The 17,918-nt window shown below is 41.9% G+C and overlaps 1 protein-coding gene across 1 annotated transcript in view; it reads left to right on the top strand.

The window, feature by feature from the left end:
- Positions 1–1,909: 1,909 nt before the first annotated feature.
- LOC134571834 (uncharacterized) overlaps positions 1,910–17,918 on the top strand; it is a 31,206-nt gene continuing 15,197 nt past the window's right edge. Inside the window, exons 1-9 of the mRNA XM_063430458.1 lie at positions 1,910–1,993; positions 11,131–11,296; positions 13,063–13,186; positions 13,271–13,364; positions 13,686–13,836; positions 14,471–14,645; positions 14,966–15,091; positions 16,078–16,140; positions 16,865–16,987. Coding sequence (XP_063286528.1) covers positions 11,149–11,296; positions 13,063–13,186; positions 13,271–13,364; positions 13,686–13,836; positions 14,471–14,645; positions 14,966–15,091; positions 16,078–16,140; positions 16,865–16,987 — 1,004 coding nt within the window. The 5' untranslated portion in view covers positions 1,910–1,993; positions 11,131–11,148. The remainder of the gene's footprint in view (positions 1,994–11,130; positions 11,297–13,062; positions 13,187–13,270; positions 13,365–13,685; positions 13,837–14,470; positions 14,646–14,965; positions 15,092–16,077; positions 16,141–16,864; positions 16,988–17,918) is intronic.

Raw genomic sequence — 17,918 nt, forward strand, 5'->3', positions numbered from 1 at the left:
AGGGGAGTATAGGACATTCTGATGCAGATGTGCTGGCAGTGAAGGTAGTGCGTTAATATCAATTTGGACTATTGTTCTGCTTGGATAAGTGTCCCAACATGGGTCCAACCACGTTAGAGCAATGCTAAACTAAAGTGGCTCTGTTATGGCAATATCACTTGTGAGTATTTCATAAAGATAAGAAAAACAAAAAATTGCATTGAAATTCCATTTATGATAAATTCCATTTATCATATCATAACAAAAAGTAGGGACTACTTTGTCTTATGGTCCAAAGATGACAAATATTGAGATAAGGCGGCCCTTTGCCATCAAGATTTTCAGTTCCCAAAACTTTCGCCAATGATGTGTGTTGGAACAGGCATCTTCTCACACATCGCTACATTTGGTCTATGGAGTATCCACTGGTCATGTGGGACCCTCCATAGACCTCTGTACATGTGTGAGAATACACCAGTGTCGCAGGATCCTGGTAGATGAAGCACCTTGTAGATGAAACACCATGAGCCGAAGAAGATGGTGGCCAGAGCTGGATTATCCATTAGACAACCAAGGCTGGATTATCCATTAGACAACCAAGTGGGCTGCCGGGCTCAAACCCTGAGAGAGGTGCAGACCACTTTAAGAACTTTCTCGTTGTCCCTAAAACAAATCTAGTGCAGAATGTCTTTTTTTCTAAACAATAGACAAAATAGAAAACACTTATAGTGTTAAACTCGCACAAAAAAAATTAAATAGGTGTCACTCTCACTCTCAAGGCATTGGAGGGAACAACTCCTAGCATGCGGTGAATCTTTTGTAATAACATCGGACTGAGTCATGGTATAATTTGAAGGTAAATATTTATGTAGCCCGAAAATAAAAAACAAAGAAAGTGAATGCCAGAAACATACATAGCAGAGTCTTACAGGTGTCCATTTATCCAAGCACAATAAGCCCAATTAAGACAAAGGCAAGCAGTAATAGGAGCTGACGTGTGCTGATTCAAAACTTCCAGTTCAGACATTTCGATCCGCTCAGCATATTTTTCAGCAGTGTCCTTCTACATCCATCTCCACAGTGGTACATTGGTCCAAAAATGGGCCCTATCTGTGAGCCTAAAAATCAAACACTTCAAAGTGCACAACAATTTGACCCGTGAACTAACAATCGAAAGAAGATAATAAGGAGAAAAGGTAACAAGAAATATATGTATCCATATATATATATATTCAGAACGATTGCAATGTGGCACAGTAGCTTTAATGAGTCTTTAGAGCAGGGGTCCTCAAACTCCGGCCCCCCAGATGTTGCTGAACTACAACTCCCATGATTCTCTGGTTATCTATGTAATTGAAAGAATCATGGGAGTTGTAGTTCAGCAACATGTGGGGGGGGGGGGGGTAGAGTTTGAGGAGCCCTGCTTTAGAGCAAGGATTAATCATTATTATTTAGTTTTAAATATATGATATACTGTAACATTACATTTCTGCTAGCGAATATAAGAAGCTCGATTAACAAAATGCAAGAGATATAATTTTCACTGAAATGCAATGTAATTAATGCGTGGGCAACTGAACCCTCCTAGGCTATTTATTATATTTCACCCTGGAGTCTGGCCAGGAGCAGGATGGAATTCTATCCCATACATCTAAAGCTAGACATGATTAATTTTGGGGTAATTCACATATAAACTCCAACTGTTGATGGACTGGAACTCCCACAGTGCCTTGCAGCAACGCACTGAGCTGCCTTAGCACCATGGGAGTCTGAATCCACCAGAGCTGGGTTGCTAGAACCCAGCTGGCACTGTCTGGCCACATTGGAGCTCAGCGCTCTCCCATCTCCCACCATCACCAGGGTTGCCAGGGGAAACAGTCGTCATGGAAACCGAGCGACCGCGGAAGTCAGTGTGCACCGGAAGCGGAAGTAGACCGGCGCGCCAAAATTGAGCAAGGGAACCAAGGAGGACCAGGGGCAGCGGACTGCGGAGGGGATTACACGGGGGGAACGGGTGAGACCCTATCAGTGTGTGTATATCTTTATAATACTGATGGCTGGATAACAGGCTGAGACACTGTGTATGTATATAATGTATAGAGATAGAGAGTCTGTTTGTCAGTGAGTCAGTCAGTGTGTCTGTCTGTCTGTCATCCAGCCATCCATATGGTATGTGTACAGTTATTATAGTTGCCAGGTCAGCCATGTGTTCCTGGATACATATTCCTTATTTGTAGGAGGGAAATCATATAACCCATCATTGCAGAATCTCTGCGATACATGAATTTAAAGGATCACTATAGTGCCCTAAGGGTGCCCCCACCCTCAGGGTCCCGTTGGGTTAAAACCCCTTCAGCCACTTACCTTAATCCAGTGCCGGGCTCTCTTGGCGCTGGTGACCTCTCCTCCCCGTCCGACGTCACTTGAGCGGAATGCGTATGCCCGCACGCGCATTCAAAGTGTCCATAGAAAAGCATTTCTCAATGCTTTCCTATGGAAGCTCTGCGCGATGGAGGCAAAATTTGCAAGACAGCCACTAGAGGCTGGCTTTTCTCTGAAACTGCTATGTTTCCATCTGAAGGGTTAAAACCTGGGGGACCTGGCACCCAGACCACTTCATTGAGCTGAAGTGGTCTGGGTGACTATAGTGTCTCTTTAAAATATACTACAAGAGGTTATAGGTGTCCAGGAAAAAAATGTTAGGGTCCAGGCAATGAGAATAAAATGTAAATGTAGATTTTCATTGGGACAAGTTGTTATGCCAAAGTAGTGACTGAAACCTTGTCACGGTGGCGTGTGCCAATTAAAGGGACACTTGAGTCACCAGAACCAGTTGTAGTTGTTCTGGTGTCTACAACCTGTCCCTGCAGGCTTTTTAATGTAAACTCTGCCATTTCACAGAAAAGGCTCTGTTTTCATTGCTGCCTAATAACACCTCTTGTGGCTGTCACAATGACTGCCACTAGAGGTGCTTCCTAGTCCAGTGCTGCACTGGCGTTCAGTATCTCCACACTCTGCATGGGTTCAATGCATCTCTATGAGGAGATGCTCATAGGCACAACTCAGTGTTTTGCCACTCACGCACAATAGCCACCCAAGGCTTTTTTTTTTTTTTTTTATGGGAAAGCATTGGATTGGCTGAGATTGTCAAATTTGATGATCTCAGTCACTGTGAGAACTGCACAGCGCTGGAAAAAGTTGAGTAAAATCACCTTTTTTAATGTAAAAAGAGGGGGCTGGGTAGTTAGTTTACCACTAGTGTCAGGAATACATGTTTGTGTAAAGTCTGTGTTATGAGAAGTTTCTTTATAAAATAATTTAGCTTATTTTTAGAGATTCGTCATCTCAGAGTTTGGCGCATCAAATTATTACTTCATGTTAATGGTTTGGCATGAGTGCAGTCACTTTTTGTGGTTTAATAGGTGTCTGGGAAAACATGGTGGATGTGTAAACCATAATAGTAAATAGTTATTCTGCCATGGACCAACATATAAAGTATTTACCGTTACAAACTTGTATTTCCAACGCTATAGTGCTCTGCTAAGTAGTTAGATTACAACCCATCCCGGTGAAGGAGAAAGGCGATTTTTTTTAATTACCCTTTCTCTCTCGCAACACTGTTTTCTGCACTGCTGTCCCACCTCCTTGGTTCTCAGTCAATCCAATGCTTTTCCACAGGAAGGCATTGGGTGGCTAGTGCGCGTGCGAGGCATAAATGCTGCGCAATGTAAATCAAATGGTCTCTTTAAGATGATTTGATAGAAATAGCAGTTTAATTTGCTATTTCGGAGGAAGTGCCTCTAGTGACTCACTCTGACAGCCACTAGACATATTAACACATTGCCATTTCTGCAGCGGTAATATTTTACATTGCAAGGTTAGGCAGACCGCAAGCTGCTCTGGGTGCCAACAGTTTCTCTTTACTAATGCATAATTAAGGGGACAGCAAAAAATATAAAAAGACAGGTTGCGCCAAAAGGTGTAAAAAGATAATATTTTAAAAAGTCCAAATATTCACAGTCCACATATCGCAATCCCAACTGTTTCTGGATTCTTCGGGGATGTTGGTTCTTGGTTAGGATGCTTGTAAATATATGTAGGGAGATACAAAATAACATAATAGTGCAGACTGTTTTGGCAGAAAAATAGGACTCACAACAGTAATATATTAGGTAGCACTCACATGTTAAGGAGCTTAAGCTAGCTCTAAGTAAAATTGCTTTCAGTGGTAAAATCCCCACTGATGGATATGTAACTTTTGAGGCGAATATCTCAATGTGCAGGTAGATATATGAAAGAATAATAAAATATCCAATAGTGCTCACTAGGGATCGACCGCTACACAGAGTGCCTGGCAGGAGGGAGTGCTATGCGACCACCTCCTGCTGGTCACTCTGATCTCGAGCCCCCCTTGGGCCCTAAGGCGGCCACCTTATTGGTGCGCCGGCCCACTCATTCATTATCGGTTTTGCTGATAATATCGGCAAAACCGATAATCTGTCGATCCCTAGTGCTCGCTGTAAACATACATGTGTGATGCAGTACATTAATGTATTATAGTCACCACCAGGAATATGATGGTAAATAGTTGTACAGAGCTTAAATAATATCAAATCACTTGCAGTTTAAAATGTTTCCAGCCCTCAAAGGAGATCCCAATTAAGTCTCTATTTAAAGGGACACTTTAAGTATCCTAACTTACTGAAGCAGTTTTAGTGTATAGTTTATGCCTCTGCAGTCTCTCTCTGCTCAATAATCTGCCATTTAGGAGTTAAATCACTTTGTTTATGCATACCTGACCACATCACCCCACATCACATCTGTGCAGGAGATAAGAACATATAAAGTAAACCAACTGTGCCTTAAATCAGATTAAGAATTAAACCTTTTTTTTTTTTTTTTTTTTCAAGGTTACACAGTCAGGGGATGTGTGGCAAGAGCTGCATAGATTAAAAGGTTTATTCACTAAAGTGGGAATTGAGAGTTAATGTCAAATTAGTTGCTTCCAGTATGTATCGACCGATTTATCGGTTTTACCGATATTATCGTCAGATATTTGGTATTTCCTGCAATATCGGTATCTGCCAATATAGATACCGATATTGCCGATAATACCTCCCAGGACCACTGGGCTCATAAGCCCGGCGGTCCTGGGGGGGCCGCAGGAAGCTGTAACTTACCGCTCCATCAGCTCCCGGTGTAAATCTCGCGAGTCCTGCGGCCGTCAGAGCGTTGCCACTGGTTACCATGGCAACGCTCCGCACGGCACGCAGACCACGAGATTTACACAGGGAGCTGCTGGGAGGTAACAGCTTGCTGCGGGCCTTCCCACTGCTCAGTACATGCCACTAGACCACCAGGGAATGCCATATCCCCCCTCCCTGGCCAGGTAACAAGCAGGGGGGGGGCAAAAAACAAACAAACATATAAATATTAAAATTTTACACAAATTACATTTTACAAAAATTACATCCCTTCAGAAACACACACACTCTGCATTATATACACACAAACGCTACACAAACACACACTCTGCATTATATACACACTACACAAACACACTCTGCATTATATACATACTACACAAACACACAAACTGCATTATACACACAAACTACACAAACACACAAACTGCATTATACACACAAACTACACAAACTGCATTATACACACAAACTACACAAACTGCATTATATACACAAACACACACTCTGCATTATATACACACACACTACACAAACACGCACTCTGCATTATATACACATACTACACAAACACACAAACTGCATTATACACACAAACTACACAAACACACAAACTGCATTATATACACAAACACACACTCTGCATTATATACACACACTACACAAACACGCACTCTGCATTATATACACATACTACACAAACACACTCTGCATTATATACACAAACACACACTCTGCATTATATACACAAACACACACTCTGCATTATATACACAAACACACACTCTGCATTATATACACAAACACACACTCTGCATTATATATACACACACACACTCTGCATTATATACACAAACACACACTCTGCATTATATACACAAACACACACTCTGCATTATATACACAAACACACACTCTGCATTATATACACAAACACACACTCTGCATTATATACACAAACACACACTCTGCATTATATACACAAACACACACTCTGCATTATATACACAAACACACACTCTGCATTATATACACAAACACACACTCTGCATTATATACACAAACACACACTCTGCATTATATACACAAACACACACTCTGCATTATATACACAAACACACACTCTGCATTATATACACAAACACACACTCTGCATTATATACACAAACACACACTCTGCATTATATACACAAACACACACTCTGCATTATATACACAAACACACACTCTGCATTATATACACAAACACACACTCTGCATTATATACACAAACACACACTCTGCATTATATACACAAACACACACTCTGCATTATATACACAAACACACACTCTGCATTATATACACAAACACACACTCTGCATTATATACACAAACACACACTCTGCATTATATACACAAACACACACTCTGCATTATATACACAAACACACACTCTGCATTATATACACAAACACACACTCTGCATTATATACACAAACACACACTCTGCATTATATACACACACACACACTCTGCATTATATATACACACACACACACTCTGCATTATATATACACACACACACACTCTGCATTATATATACACACACACTCTGCATTATATACACACACACACTCTGCATTATATACACACACACACTCTGCATTATATACACACACACACTCTGCATTATATACACACACAAACACACACTCTGCATTATATACACAAACACACACTCTGCATTATATACACACACAAACACACACTCTGCATTATATACACACTCTGCATTATATACACACTCTGCATTATATACACACTCTGCATTATATACACACTCTGCATTATATGCACACACTACACAAACACACACTCTGCATTATATACACACACTACATTTCTTCTCCTATAGACTGTTCCCAAGACTTTTTCAAAAGAGGTGAACGGACAGAGCAGTGGTTCTGCCAATCTTTCCGTACTGGCCAAACACTGGCCAGTTTTCGGCCTTGGTGGAGATGACTTTCAAGTTTGGGGATCTTCCAATCTCGAAAACACTTTTAGAAGACAGGATATCATGCTGGAAGTATTGAATAGGTTCTTTTTGACGGTAGGACAACTGCATGGTGGATCCTTCATCTCCTGAGTCTTCATGAGTCAGAGTCAACTTGTTGTGTATAATTTTATAGTAGTTCCGCCTCTAACCTTTACATGAGGATTTGGGTAGAGTTTCTACATTGTTGTAAGGAACGTCATTGTCTTCTAGTTCATTTGTCTGGTTGATTCAAATATACACTTCCTGCAGGAGTTTTCCACAGGTTGGGCATTTCCACCTTAAGACCAAATTGTATTCCTTGAGTTCTTTTTGAGAAGGAATTGGTCTTCGTATATACTGGTTAGAAGTTTCTTTAAAGCAATGGGTTTCTTAGGCCACCCAGGAAGTTCTGTTTGCCTCCTGGGATCTTTCTTCAGTCTGTCAGGTCCCCTTTTACTTTGGGGGCTGTTCCTTTTAATATGCTAAAGCTTCGGGCATTTTCAGACTAGATGTACTCTCTGCCTCTAAAATTGCGTTAGGGTGTAGGTACTTCAAGCTGTTTAGGCATAAGGCCCACCCGATTGGGAATCTTGCTATATCATGTAAATTCTTTTTTTTTTCTTAATATGGTGGCAGTACAAATCTCCCTCCCTCTAAAATACAACTTTGCTTACAGTGTGTGGTTAGGTGTGTATTCTTGCTACGACTGAGGTGGGTTTGCCGTGGGAAGCCCTTTATAGGATAAAGGGGAGGGACTTTGCTTAATTACCTATCTTGCAGATGCTTGTCCCAATTAGGAAACACAACCCATACGTACTGCCGCCATATTTAGAAATAAAGATTTTACGGTGAGTAAAAAGGTCTGTTTTTTCAGGGGGGCGGGGCCAAGCCAGCAAGCTGAGCAGACGCGTGAATGCTGGGCTCCTGCTTTACTTGCCGATTTCCTACAGATATTTGCCAAACTCGAGAAAATAAGTAAACCGGGGTGCACTGCCTACATCAGGGGTGACCCGGTAATAATCCTGATATCAGAACCGGACGTATGGGAGATCGGGAGGCCATGGTGGATAGCTGCGGCCTACACATCGCGGGATCGGGGAGAGGCGGCCACTCTCCCCACCCAAACATTGGAGGTACAGACCCACCGATGCCCTGCTTCCCCCCCCTGGACCGGCGGGGGTCATCCCGGTCCAGCCCTGAGGGGCAACCTTTCTACCAGGGCCCCAGGGGTGGAACCCGTCGAGCAGCGAGAAGCAGCGCAACCAGGCAAAATGGCCGCCGCCACGTGTGCTCGAGGCAAGGAGAAACCTGACCTCGAGGCCAAGCTGGATGAGCTATTCGCCAGGTTTTGGAGGACAATGGAAATCAAGGAGCAACAGGCCAAAGCGCACACACCTGCCACAATGTTGCCAGTGAACCCTCAACTTGAGTGCACACCTCCTAAGGCAAACAAAGCCCATAAACGGCACAGTGGACGGCAAAACCGAAGAGCCCGTAAGCCCAAGCGACTAACACTGCCAATGGCGGCGACCCATCAAAACCAGTACCCGGCGAAATTAAACCTACCGGAGAGACACGACAAGGCGACCCTGCAGCAGTGGCACACTGTGTCAAACAAAGACCGGACACAACTGAAGGGTCCCGAGCAGACCAAACCGCAACTCCCCTGCCGACACCATCCAGAGGAGGACCCTCACTCTGGCATACCCCTTAGGCGACACCACAACCTGCAATACATCACCTCACACAGACACCCGCACGTTAGTAGGTCCACCTTGCCGGAACGGGGCTCTGATCTCGCCGTCGCAAAGACTGCCAGCATCGTACGAAGTGACTGGCTACACCATACCTCCAAGCGGATCGCTGCGACCAGGCTGCAGGCCCTGAGATCTGGAGTCGGCTAGATGACTACCTTAAACCAGCTACCGGAGCCCAACGCCTACTTCGGGTTCCACTGGGACACTTATTGACCTTAACTACACTGTGGACATACCTAATCACAGACAGCAGAGGACTCTGTTTACAGCGAAAGTACAAAGTGTTCCCTGCTTTTATATATGTTGCATTAATTGTTTTTGTTCTTCCTTTTACGCACTACATCAGTCTGCTAATTACACACTACGTGCAAAGCCAGCCCACTGTCACTTTCTAACCCTTATGCCCAACATCCTATTAACGCTGGGCACTTGCAAGTTAACTTGGCACTCAACACTGTTCACGCCGGGGGCAACAGGGGGGGGGGGGGGGGGGGAGCCACTAGGACCCAAGTGATTTCATGCAGAGCCTCTCCAAGTATAGCCTTAATACCGGGTTACCACAGATAGCTTAACACACATACCTTGGAGACCACTAACCTAGAGCCTTAATGGCTAGGAGTGCTCCAGCTATTCGTCAGATTAATACCTATGTATAGGTAGACATATCAGCCTGTTATGAAGATGTTTAAATCAGCATGTTACTAATCCATGTCAGTCATGACAATTTATCTCTTGTAAACACACCTCTTGCTAATGCCATTTGCAATAACTAATCTACTGATTTACTCAGCATTACTCTAACGTATAAAAAAAAAAATGTGCCGAAAATCTTAATGCACCAACTGTTTTGCCTGAAAATTAGCTCGAGGACTGCTGTTGGGGCACCACGAGCCTGTATGTTTTACACTCAAAGCACAATAAAAATAAAGAATATAAAAAAATAAAAAGGTCTTTTTTTAATGCCCACCCATTTTTAGTCTTCTGCTCTGTTAAATTTGAAGGAAGCAAGGAGTCTCTATTTCAATTAATATGAGAGAGGTGTGAGAGGAGAATGAGATTGAATGAGGCTTAAAGAGGCACATGCACCAACTGCCACGCTTCATTCGCCGGGAAAATGGAGGCTGAAGAGAGTCCTCTCCCTGATATAAAACTCTGCGGCAGTTGGTGAATCTGTTTAACATTGTGATAATTGTGCAGCTGCCTTGATCGTTTGGGGCCTCGGGCAATCGCCCAACTTATTGCCCTGTCTCATTTGGGGTAAGCAGATAAGGTGGCCAGCTGTCAGGGTTTTATGGGGAATGTCGTTCCCACTGGGTGTCACTCATTGTTTCTGGTAAAATATTGTCAATCAATGTGGTTTTATTCATTGTTTCATTATCAAAATATTATTAAAGGACCACTATAGGCACCCAGACCATTTCAGCTCAATGAAGTGGTCTGGGTGCCAGGTCCATCTAGGGTTCACCCTGCAGCTGTAAACATAGCTGTTTCAGAGATACTGCTATGTTTACACTAGGGTTAATCCAGCCTCTAGTGGCTGTCTCACTGACAGCCACTAGAGGACGCTGCCGCGATTCTCACTGTGAAAAACACATTGAGAAGACATTGACGTCCATAGGAAAGCATTGAGTAATGCTTTCCTATGGACGGTTTTAATGCGCGTGCAGCTCTTGGTAAGTGGCTGAAAGGGTTTTAACCCCTTCAGCTCAGCGGGAGGGGGGGCATGAGGGTGGGGGGGACCTAAGGATTACATAGTGCCAGGAATACGAGTTTGTTTTCCTGGCACTATAGTGCTCCCTTAAAGGGAATCTTTAAGAGCCTGCCTCGGAAATAAGCTGAAACGTGTATTTAATATCTGATGAAACCAAAAAAAGTTGTAATCCATTTTGAGAGTGAAACCACATTTACAGTGGATTTCCATTTTCTTACTGAAAGCTGTCTTCGGACAGAAATTCTGGTACTTCGCTAGAACAGTGAGTATTAGTGCTTCTCTGTTTATTTTTTTTTATTTTTCTGTTTGTTGGTGTGTATATAATTTGAACGTCAACGTGTTACTGCTCTCTTTTAAATTTATTTTTTTATATTTTTATAAAAATCACTTTTAAACTTGCCTATAATCTATTTCCAAGACAAACTCCTCACTCCAGCCTGATCTTTCTCTTTTTCCATTCAGCCATTTTTTTAAATCACCATGAGGTCAGGAGCAGAGGTTTTATGCAAGGGAAACACATCCATCGAGGCTGCCAAACCTGAAGAGAGTGTGATTATAATCAGTGATGATGAAGGGGAAGTTACACTCGGCCTTGGGAATTCTGTGCTGTTGATAGAAGATGCTGAAGGTGAGTGTCTTCTGTTACTTTAAAAAAATAAAATATAAAAATTCATGTATTAGCGTGAAATATACCCTTCTACACAAGGTCAGTCCCAGTGGCATATTCAGCCTGGTTTCACTATAATTGTCAGCATGAACTAACCCACTCGCACACTCTCATAAGCATGGCAGTTAGTACTTTTAGTTGGTAGCTCCGATTTCCCCCACACCTAGCCTTGATTCTCCAACTGGTTCCACTAGTGTAGAAGTGCCCTTCTGCAATGTGACATGCTACTGTTTACTCTAGATAACCAACACTCGTCCTTGTGGCATACATGCTGAGATTTAGTTAATTTATTTTATTTGTTTCTTAAACATGTACCTGCATCTAAGCAAAATGCCAGCGAGTGCCTGTTAAGTTTTATGTATTAATGTTGACAACCCACTGACATAGCTAAAAACGCCTGTTTCTAACATCTACTCCTTAAAAATATGCCGCTACTTCCATGCCATCTACGTGACTTAATGTGGTATCACTGTACTTAAATATGCTGTTGTGGCATCGCATGATGTTTTGTTACCCGTGCACAACCAAAAAAAGAAAAAGGCACTGTACCCCTTATACTCTGGAATACCACCAACATTAGGGATCACATTAGGGGGTGATGGGCACCAGCTCCATATACAAAAAAAGGCACCGATGGCCTCTCCACTTCCTGTGCCATCAAAGAGGCGGCGTTGCTTCCTCCATGGCAGGTACAATCCAATGCTCCTTGTAGACATTGGGGACAGTGAGTGCTGTGCAAGGAGCCAGTGCTTCTCAAGTTCGCCAGCATAAAGTGGTACTGTTGCCATGTAACATGTACACTTGCATGGTAACAGGAGGTAACCCTTGTCTAAATAATTTCCCTCCTTGGTGCTACCACTTTTCAGTTCAGCTTAATCTGCGAGTGTCTGGATCATCGGCGCTCTTTTGTGCTCGTGACAAGATGTGGCATTCAAAAGCTGTTTTAAACTGTATTTATGGTCATAAGGATTCTGTTTGAAAAACTCAAATGACTCAGTAGCTTTAAGAAACGGACTGTAAAATGCTTCCTTGTGTTTCTGAGTTGATTAACCCATGCGCCATCATACAGCTTTTAGTGCTAGTCCTACAATCTGGGACTCCGCATTTCTTTATTACATACTTATTGCTCACTGACCTAATGTCATTTTAAAAAGGTTAAAAAGCCCATCAGAAATGGCCAAAATCTTAATAACTGTCCCTGTGCACAGTATGTATACCGTATCAGCTCACTTTACAGAGGGGACCAGCTATACCAATGGTGGCAAACCTACCTATAGTATGGGTGTCAGTGCTGCCACTGGAGACCTTTGAGATGAGTCTCAATGTGCAGTCCCATAACAAAATGCCAGGCAGGTCCCCTGTATATGGATTATAAATCTGTCGTGTATAGCTGATGCCCCTCTAAGAATAGTGGGCAATACTGGGTGCCACATCTAGGGAGACCCTTCAATACATGCAAAAGGAATAGTAGGAGTAGATTTTTCTTCATTCTGTTTCTCCATAAACCCGGCAATGGGTTTAATGGGAGGAGTTTACAAATGATTTGACACTTACCTGGCTCTGAAAGTACTCCATTACGCAAGTAGTAAATTCAAGCACGTTTTGCTCTCCCTAATGCACTTCTTACATGGAATGCCTGAAGGGACAAATTAGCTGAATCGTCTACAAATATATAGGTGAACATGCTATTTAAAAAAAATAATAATTTGATGTAATTGTCTTTGTAGAAAAGTCTTTTGTCTGTGAGAAGACAGCCGAGGAGGTACTGGATGAGGAGCTGGCCATTACTTTCAGCAAGCAAGCACATGTAATGCCTCACGCAAGATATGACTGTCCGACGCACCCTTTCGTGTAAGCATGTTACATGAGATGGGCCATAGTGACGAGTAACACAGTGCGTAATGAAGTATAAATTCCAATATTCCTGTGTCCTAGGCGCTCTGAACAAGAAACTCAAGTCCCGCTGGACAGGAACGCAAATTCCTGCCCTGAATGCTACTGCTACCTCTGCGATAAGCTTTCCTCGGAGGTAATGTCTTGAATGTTTTTTAAAAAAGCTGTGACTTCTGCTTTTACTGTGGTTAACACTTGGTGTGTTCGGGGCGATCCTTGTGGGCGTTGTAAAACGTGCTGAAAAGTGGAGATACGTATAGAACATATTACAGGATAGTGATGTCATTTTTTTGCCATTGACGAGATGAAATATGCATTGAAAGCGAGAATAAAAGCCTGCTGGTATAGGAGGCAGAGGTGTTTGTTTCTGTTCTCTTTTAAAAGGGAAACATAAGCTGATATCTGATAGCAGATTGATTCTAAGGTGCATACATTTTTCTTTCTTGCCTCAAAACAGTGTCAAAACTGGACAAAATTCTCCATCTGTCACTGTAATGCGCATAACAAGAGTAAATACTGGAAAGAGCAGAGAGACACTGCTTTGGCTGGGGTGCTTACTATATTTAAGCTGGACCTCACAGAGATTGACTCAGAGCTTCGAGAAGGAGGTATGTGTCAAATGTTTGTTCTTGATGATTTTATGTATATACCTTAAAGGATTATTCGAAGAAAAAGTACTCTGCACCCACTCTCATTCCTGTACCAGTTGCCTGATATCCGTTCTATCCAAATTGGGCGTCCACCCTCCTAAAGTGCAACTTGCACTGTGCTCTCACTGCTCCCTGGGGAGAGACACCAGCCACGGACCGTGGTTCTGTCAATCGTATCTCACTGCCCAGTTTACTAAACAGTGAATCTGGTTGTGTTTAAACAGATAACAGCAGGCAGTGAAGCTGCGTACCGTTTACAGAGCAGTTATACTCTTTACTTTCAAAGGAGGTCTGATTGTGCATGGATTTCTCTGCCAACGTGCCAGCTGGCATAATTGTGTCTGATGCATCATGATGGTGCTGATGTTCCCTCAAAATGAAAGTGCTGGATATTTGTACATTTTTCCCCTTTGCTGTACTACTCCAATAAGTGCATTGACAGTGGTTTTTTTTTTTATTTGATCACAATGACCTTTCCATTCCTGTCTTTATTGAGCTGGAAACGCATAGGGCCTGTTTGCATGATAAAACATGTTTCAGTATATTGACCTGCCTCTACTTTATCTTCCAAATGATCTTCTGTTTGCCTTAGGGAACCTGTTGCAGAACTTCATCAGCGAACTCTCTGTGGCATACAACAAGTATTTGGAAGGCACATTAGTGCCCCGCGATGACCTTTATGCATGCATGTGTCAGTGTCACTGCATAAAGTCTGTGAACAAATGCAATGTATGCCTAGTTAATCACTCCCAAATCCACTTCTACAGGTAATATTGGTGCATGCAACTTTTTTGCTTTGTGTTTTCTTTAAGTGGAACTAAAACCATCTTATCTTAAACCTTTTCTCAGTTTCTCCACTATTCTTGAAGCGTTCTCCCTGCCATGCCCTGTTCCTATTTGCACGGCTTCAATGATTAGAAAGTTGCCTGCATTTCTCTCATTTATTTGCGTCATTCTGATCAGGACACCCTACTGCTTCTACTGACATGTTCTTCTTTCCTTCTTTTTAATATCACACTAATATTGGTTTCTGTTTTGTTTGATTTTGTTTTTCGGATTATTTAACAAAATCTCTCCCTCTCCCCAGTTATACCTCCGTATTCAAATTGGTGACAGAATATTTAAACAAAGCAGAAACTAAAAGTCCAAAGAAGGCCGCAGTGATGCTGCTGGGTGTAGCCAAAGCGTTAACCTTTCATAAGGCAGCACCTAGGTGAGTATGAAATCTGGACTTAAAGGGTCACTACAGACCACTAAATGACTTTAGCTTACTGGAAAGCTTTGTGTGAAGAGAGCACCTGCCTTGCCTCATTGAGCTGCATTGGAAAGTCTGTGATTGGACAGCCACACAACGTCTGGGCTGGGTTAGAAGGGGAGGGCTTGCAAAGGCAGCAGACGAGAACTGCAGGTTTTACAAGCTGATTTTACATATATCCCAAAATGAAAAAAATGCATAATTAAATGCATGAGTTGAATGCAAGTTTTCATTTGGGATAAATCTACAAAACAGTGATAATTTATTTTGTATTTGGGCTGTCGAGTGTCCCTTTAATTAACCATGGACTGCACAGTTCTTTGACCATGGTTGTTTTTTGGATCACAACCCATCTGGTTTAAAAAGCTTTTTGAAACCAGTTTCCTTTATTGCGAAAGATACCTGCAGAAATGTGGTATGAAGTTTACATGATGCCTGTCTCTGCCACTCTGCATATTTAGCAAGGTATTGGAGAATTGTTCTGGCTGCATGTTGAGTGAGCAGTGGGAGGATGCAGCATGTTTTGGGGAGCTGTGTTAGTGAAGGGGCCAGAATATGTCATGTCTTACCACTTAATGGCTCTCATAACGCCTGCTAATGAAAACTTAGCTTCAGAGATTGGGCAGAGGGAATGAGTGCTCCCTGCCATGCTTCAGGACAAAAGGTTGGAAATCGTCTGAAAAGCGAAATGTGGGGTGTGGGAGACAAAAGGGGTGGTGTGAGAGAGACACACAGACAGAAGGGGGGTGTAGAAGGAGGAGACACAGAGCAGATCACTGTAATTATTCAATCACAAACATCATATGGCAGGGGCCCCATGTAAGGATTTCTTTCTAGAAAGGTGTTGCACCCCCTATTTTACCTGCTTTATTACTTTTACATTTCTGGGATACTTGTCGATACAATCTGTAAATCATAATGTATTTTGTTTGTTTTTCTTGCAGTGCTTTCACATATAAAGAACCCAGTGCAAATCTAAAACAGGCTACAGTCCTTTTAATGACAAGGTACAGTCATAGATTCTGCTCCTCTAGAGAGCACCCTTTAAATGGACTATCCGTGCGTGGATGTTATGAAAAATGCTGTGTTGTCACAGTGTAAAGATGCTTTTGATCTATACATTTGCACTTTATAGTTTGAAATATCTTATTATGCAAGATGATACTTGTCACATTAAAACCGGCTCTGTCATGACCTGATTGAAATTTCGTTTGCTAACTTTAGTATCTAACGTGTCTGTTCAAGAGAGACCACATATGATTGCAATCTCAAAATAATTCAATTTAAGTTTACATTTAATGCAAATATAATACAAAACACCAAGATATCTACAAATATAAATACAAAAACAGAACATAGGATACTATTGTAGTGTTTCCAAGGTAATTACACTCCTAAAATGAAGTGGTTAGTAGGCATATAACCCTTTTCCTTTGGGCCGTTATCATCTAACATTTAAACATTAGTCTCACGTTTTTGTCTTTACCCTGAATAGTGTATACAGATTTTATACACACACCAATCTCCTCTAATCCTAGTTCTATTTGTTCTGAAATTAAATGGATTTCCAACAGAGATGGGGAATTGAAAAGTGTTGTGTGGTCAGTGGAATGTGGGGAAGTGTTATGTTTTCTACAACCAAATGTACCGGTCATGTTGGTAAATTTTTCGATAATTGACTGTATATCTTGACATGGCGGCTCTGGAGCTATGATTATCATCTCTTTTCAGGACTGTATCCATTCTCCAAAGGCTATTGGTTTTATCTGATTTCCCTAAGAATATCTTTGAGAAGTTCGTAGTATTTTTCCAATCCCTTCAGCTTCCTCCTCAATTTTTCTCTTTTACGAATAGGTAAGTGAATCAAAGAGGGCCTGACTGTTCTATGATCTTCCAAGGGACCGCTCATATGGATTTATCGAATGTTATGTAAATGTATTTTTGCATGGATCAAGTAAAAAAAAAAAAAAAATGTCATGTCCGATTTTGTAATTCAGAAACACGGTTAAAATAACTGTCTGAAAATGCTCAAATATGTAAACTAAACTTTCAATTATATTTACAAGATAACGGAGGGAGTTACTTTTGCTATGTAAATAGATTAAGGGGACACTATAGTCAGCAGAACAACTACAGCTTAATGTCGTTTTGGTGAGTATCGTCAGTCCCTGCTGGCTTTTTTGAGACAGTGCTCCCTAGAGACACCTCCACTGGCCACACATCAGGCGGCCACTACAGGTGCTTACTGGGTCACTGACATTCAGCGTCTCCACGCTCTCCCAGGAGATGCTGAACTTTCCTCATAGGGATGCATTGGTTCAATGCATCTCTATGAGGAGATGCTGATTGGCCAGGGTGGCTTTGACCCCGCCCTGTGTGGCTGAGATCATCAGAATTGACAATCTCAGCCAATCCAATGCTTTTCTATAGGAAATAAACATGAGATGTACTCTTTGCCTTTTCAGAAAGACTGTTCCATTAGAGTACAGCTTTATTTATAAAAAAATATTTAATTCAAGCTAATAAGCAAAGTAAGAAACTTGCAGCAGATCACATTTTCATGCTGTCACTGTAGTTTTAAAAAGTAACTTTATTTGTGTGTTTTTAAAATACAGTATGAACAACATTGATAAGGAATAGTATAGAAAAAACCACTAACAACTCACGTCTGCCATGCTCTGAGCTGTGGGTCACTTGGAGTTGGATTAGAGATTCTCACATGGCAATCCTGCACAGATGCCGTCTTGATGCCTTGTTTATGAATAGTGTAATTAAAAGGTGAATT

The sequence above is a fragment of the Pelobates fuscus genome, chromosome 8 (genome assembly GCF_036172605.1).
Source record: "Pelobates fuscus isolate aPelFus1 chromosome 8, aPelFus1.pri, whole genome shotgun sequence".
Classification (NCBI taxonomy): Eukaryota; Metazoa; Chordata; class Amphibia; order Anura; family Pelobatidae; genus Pelobates; species Pelobates fuscus.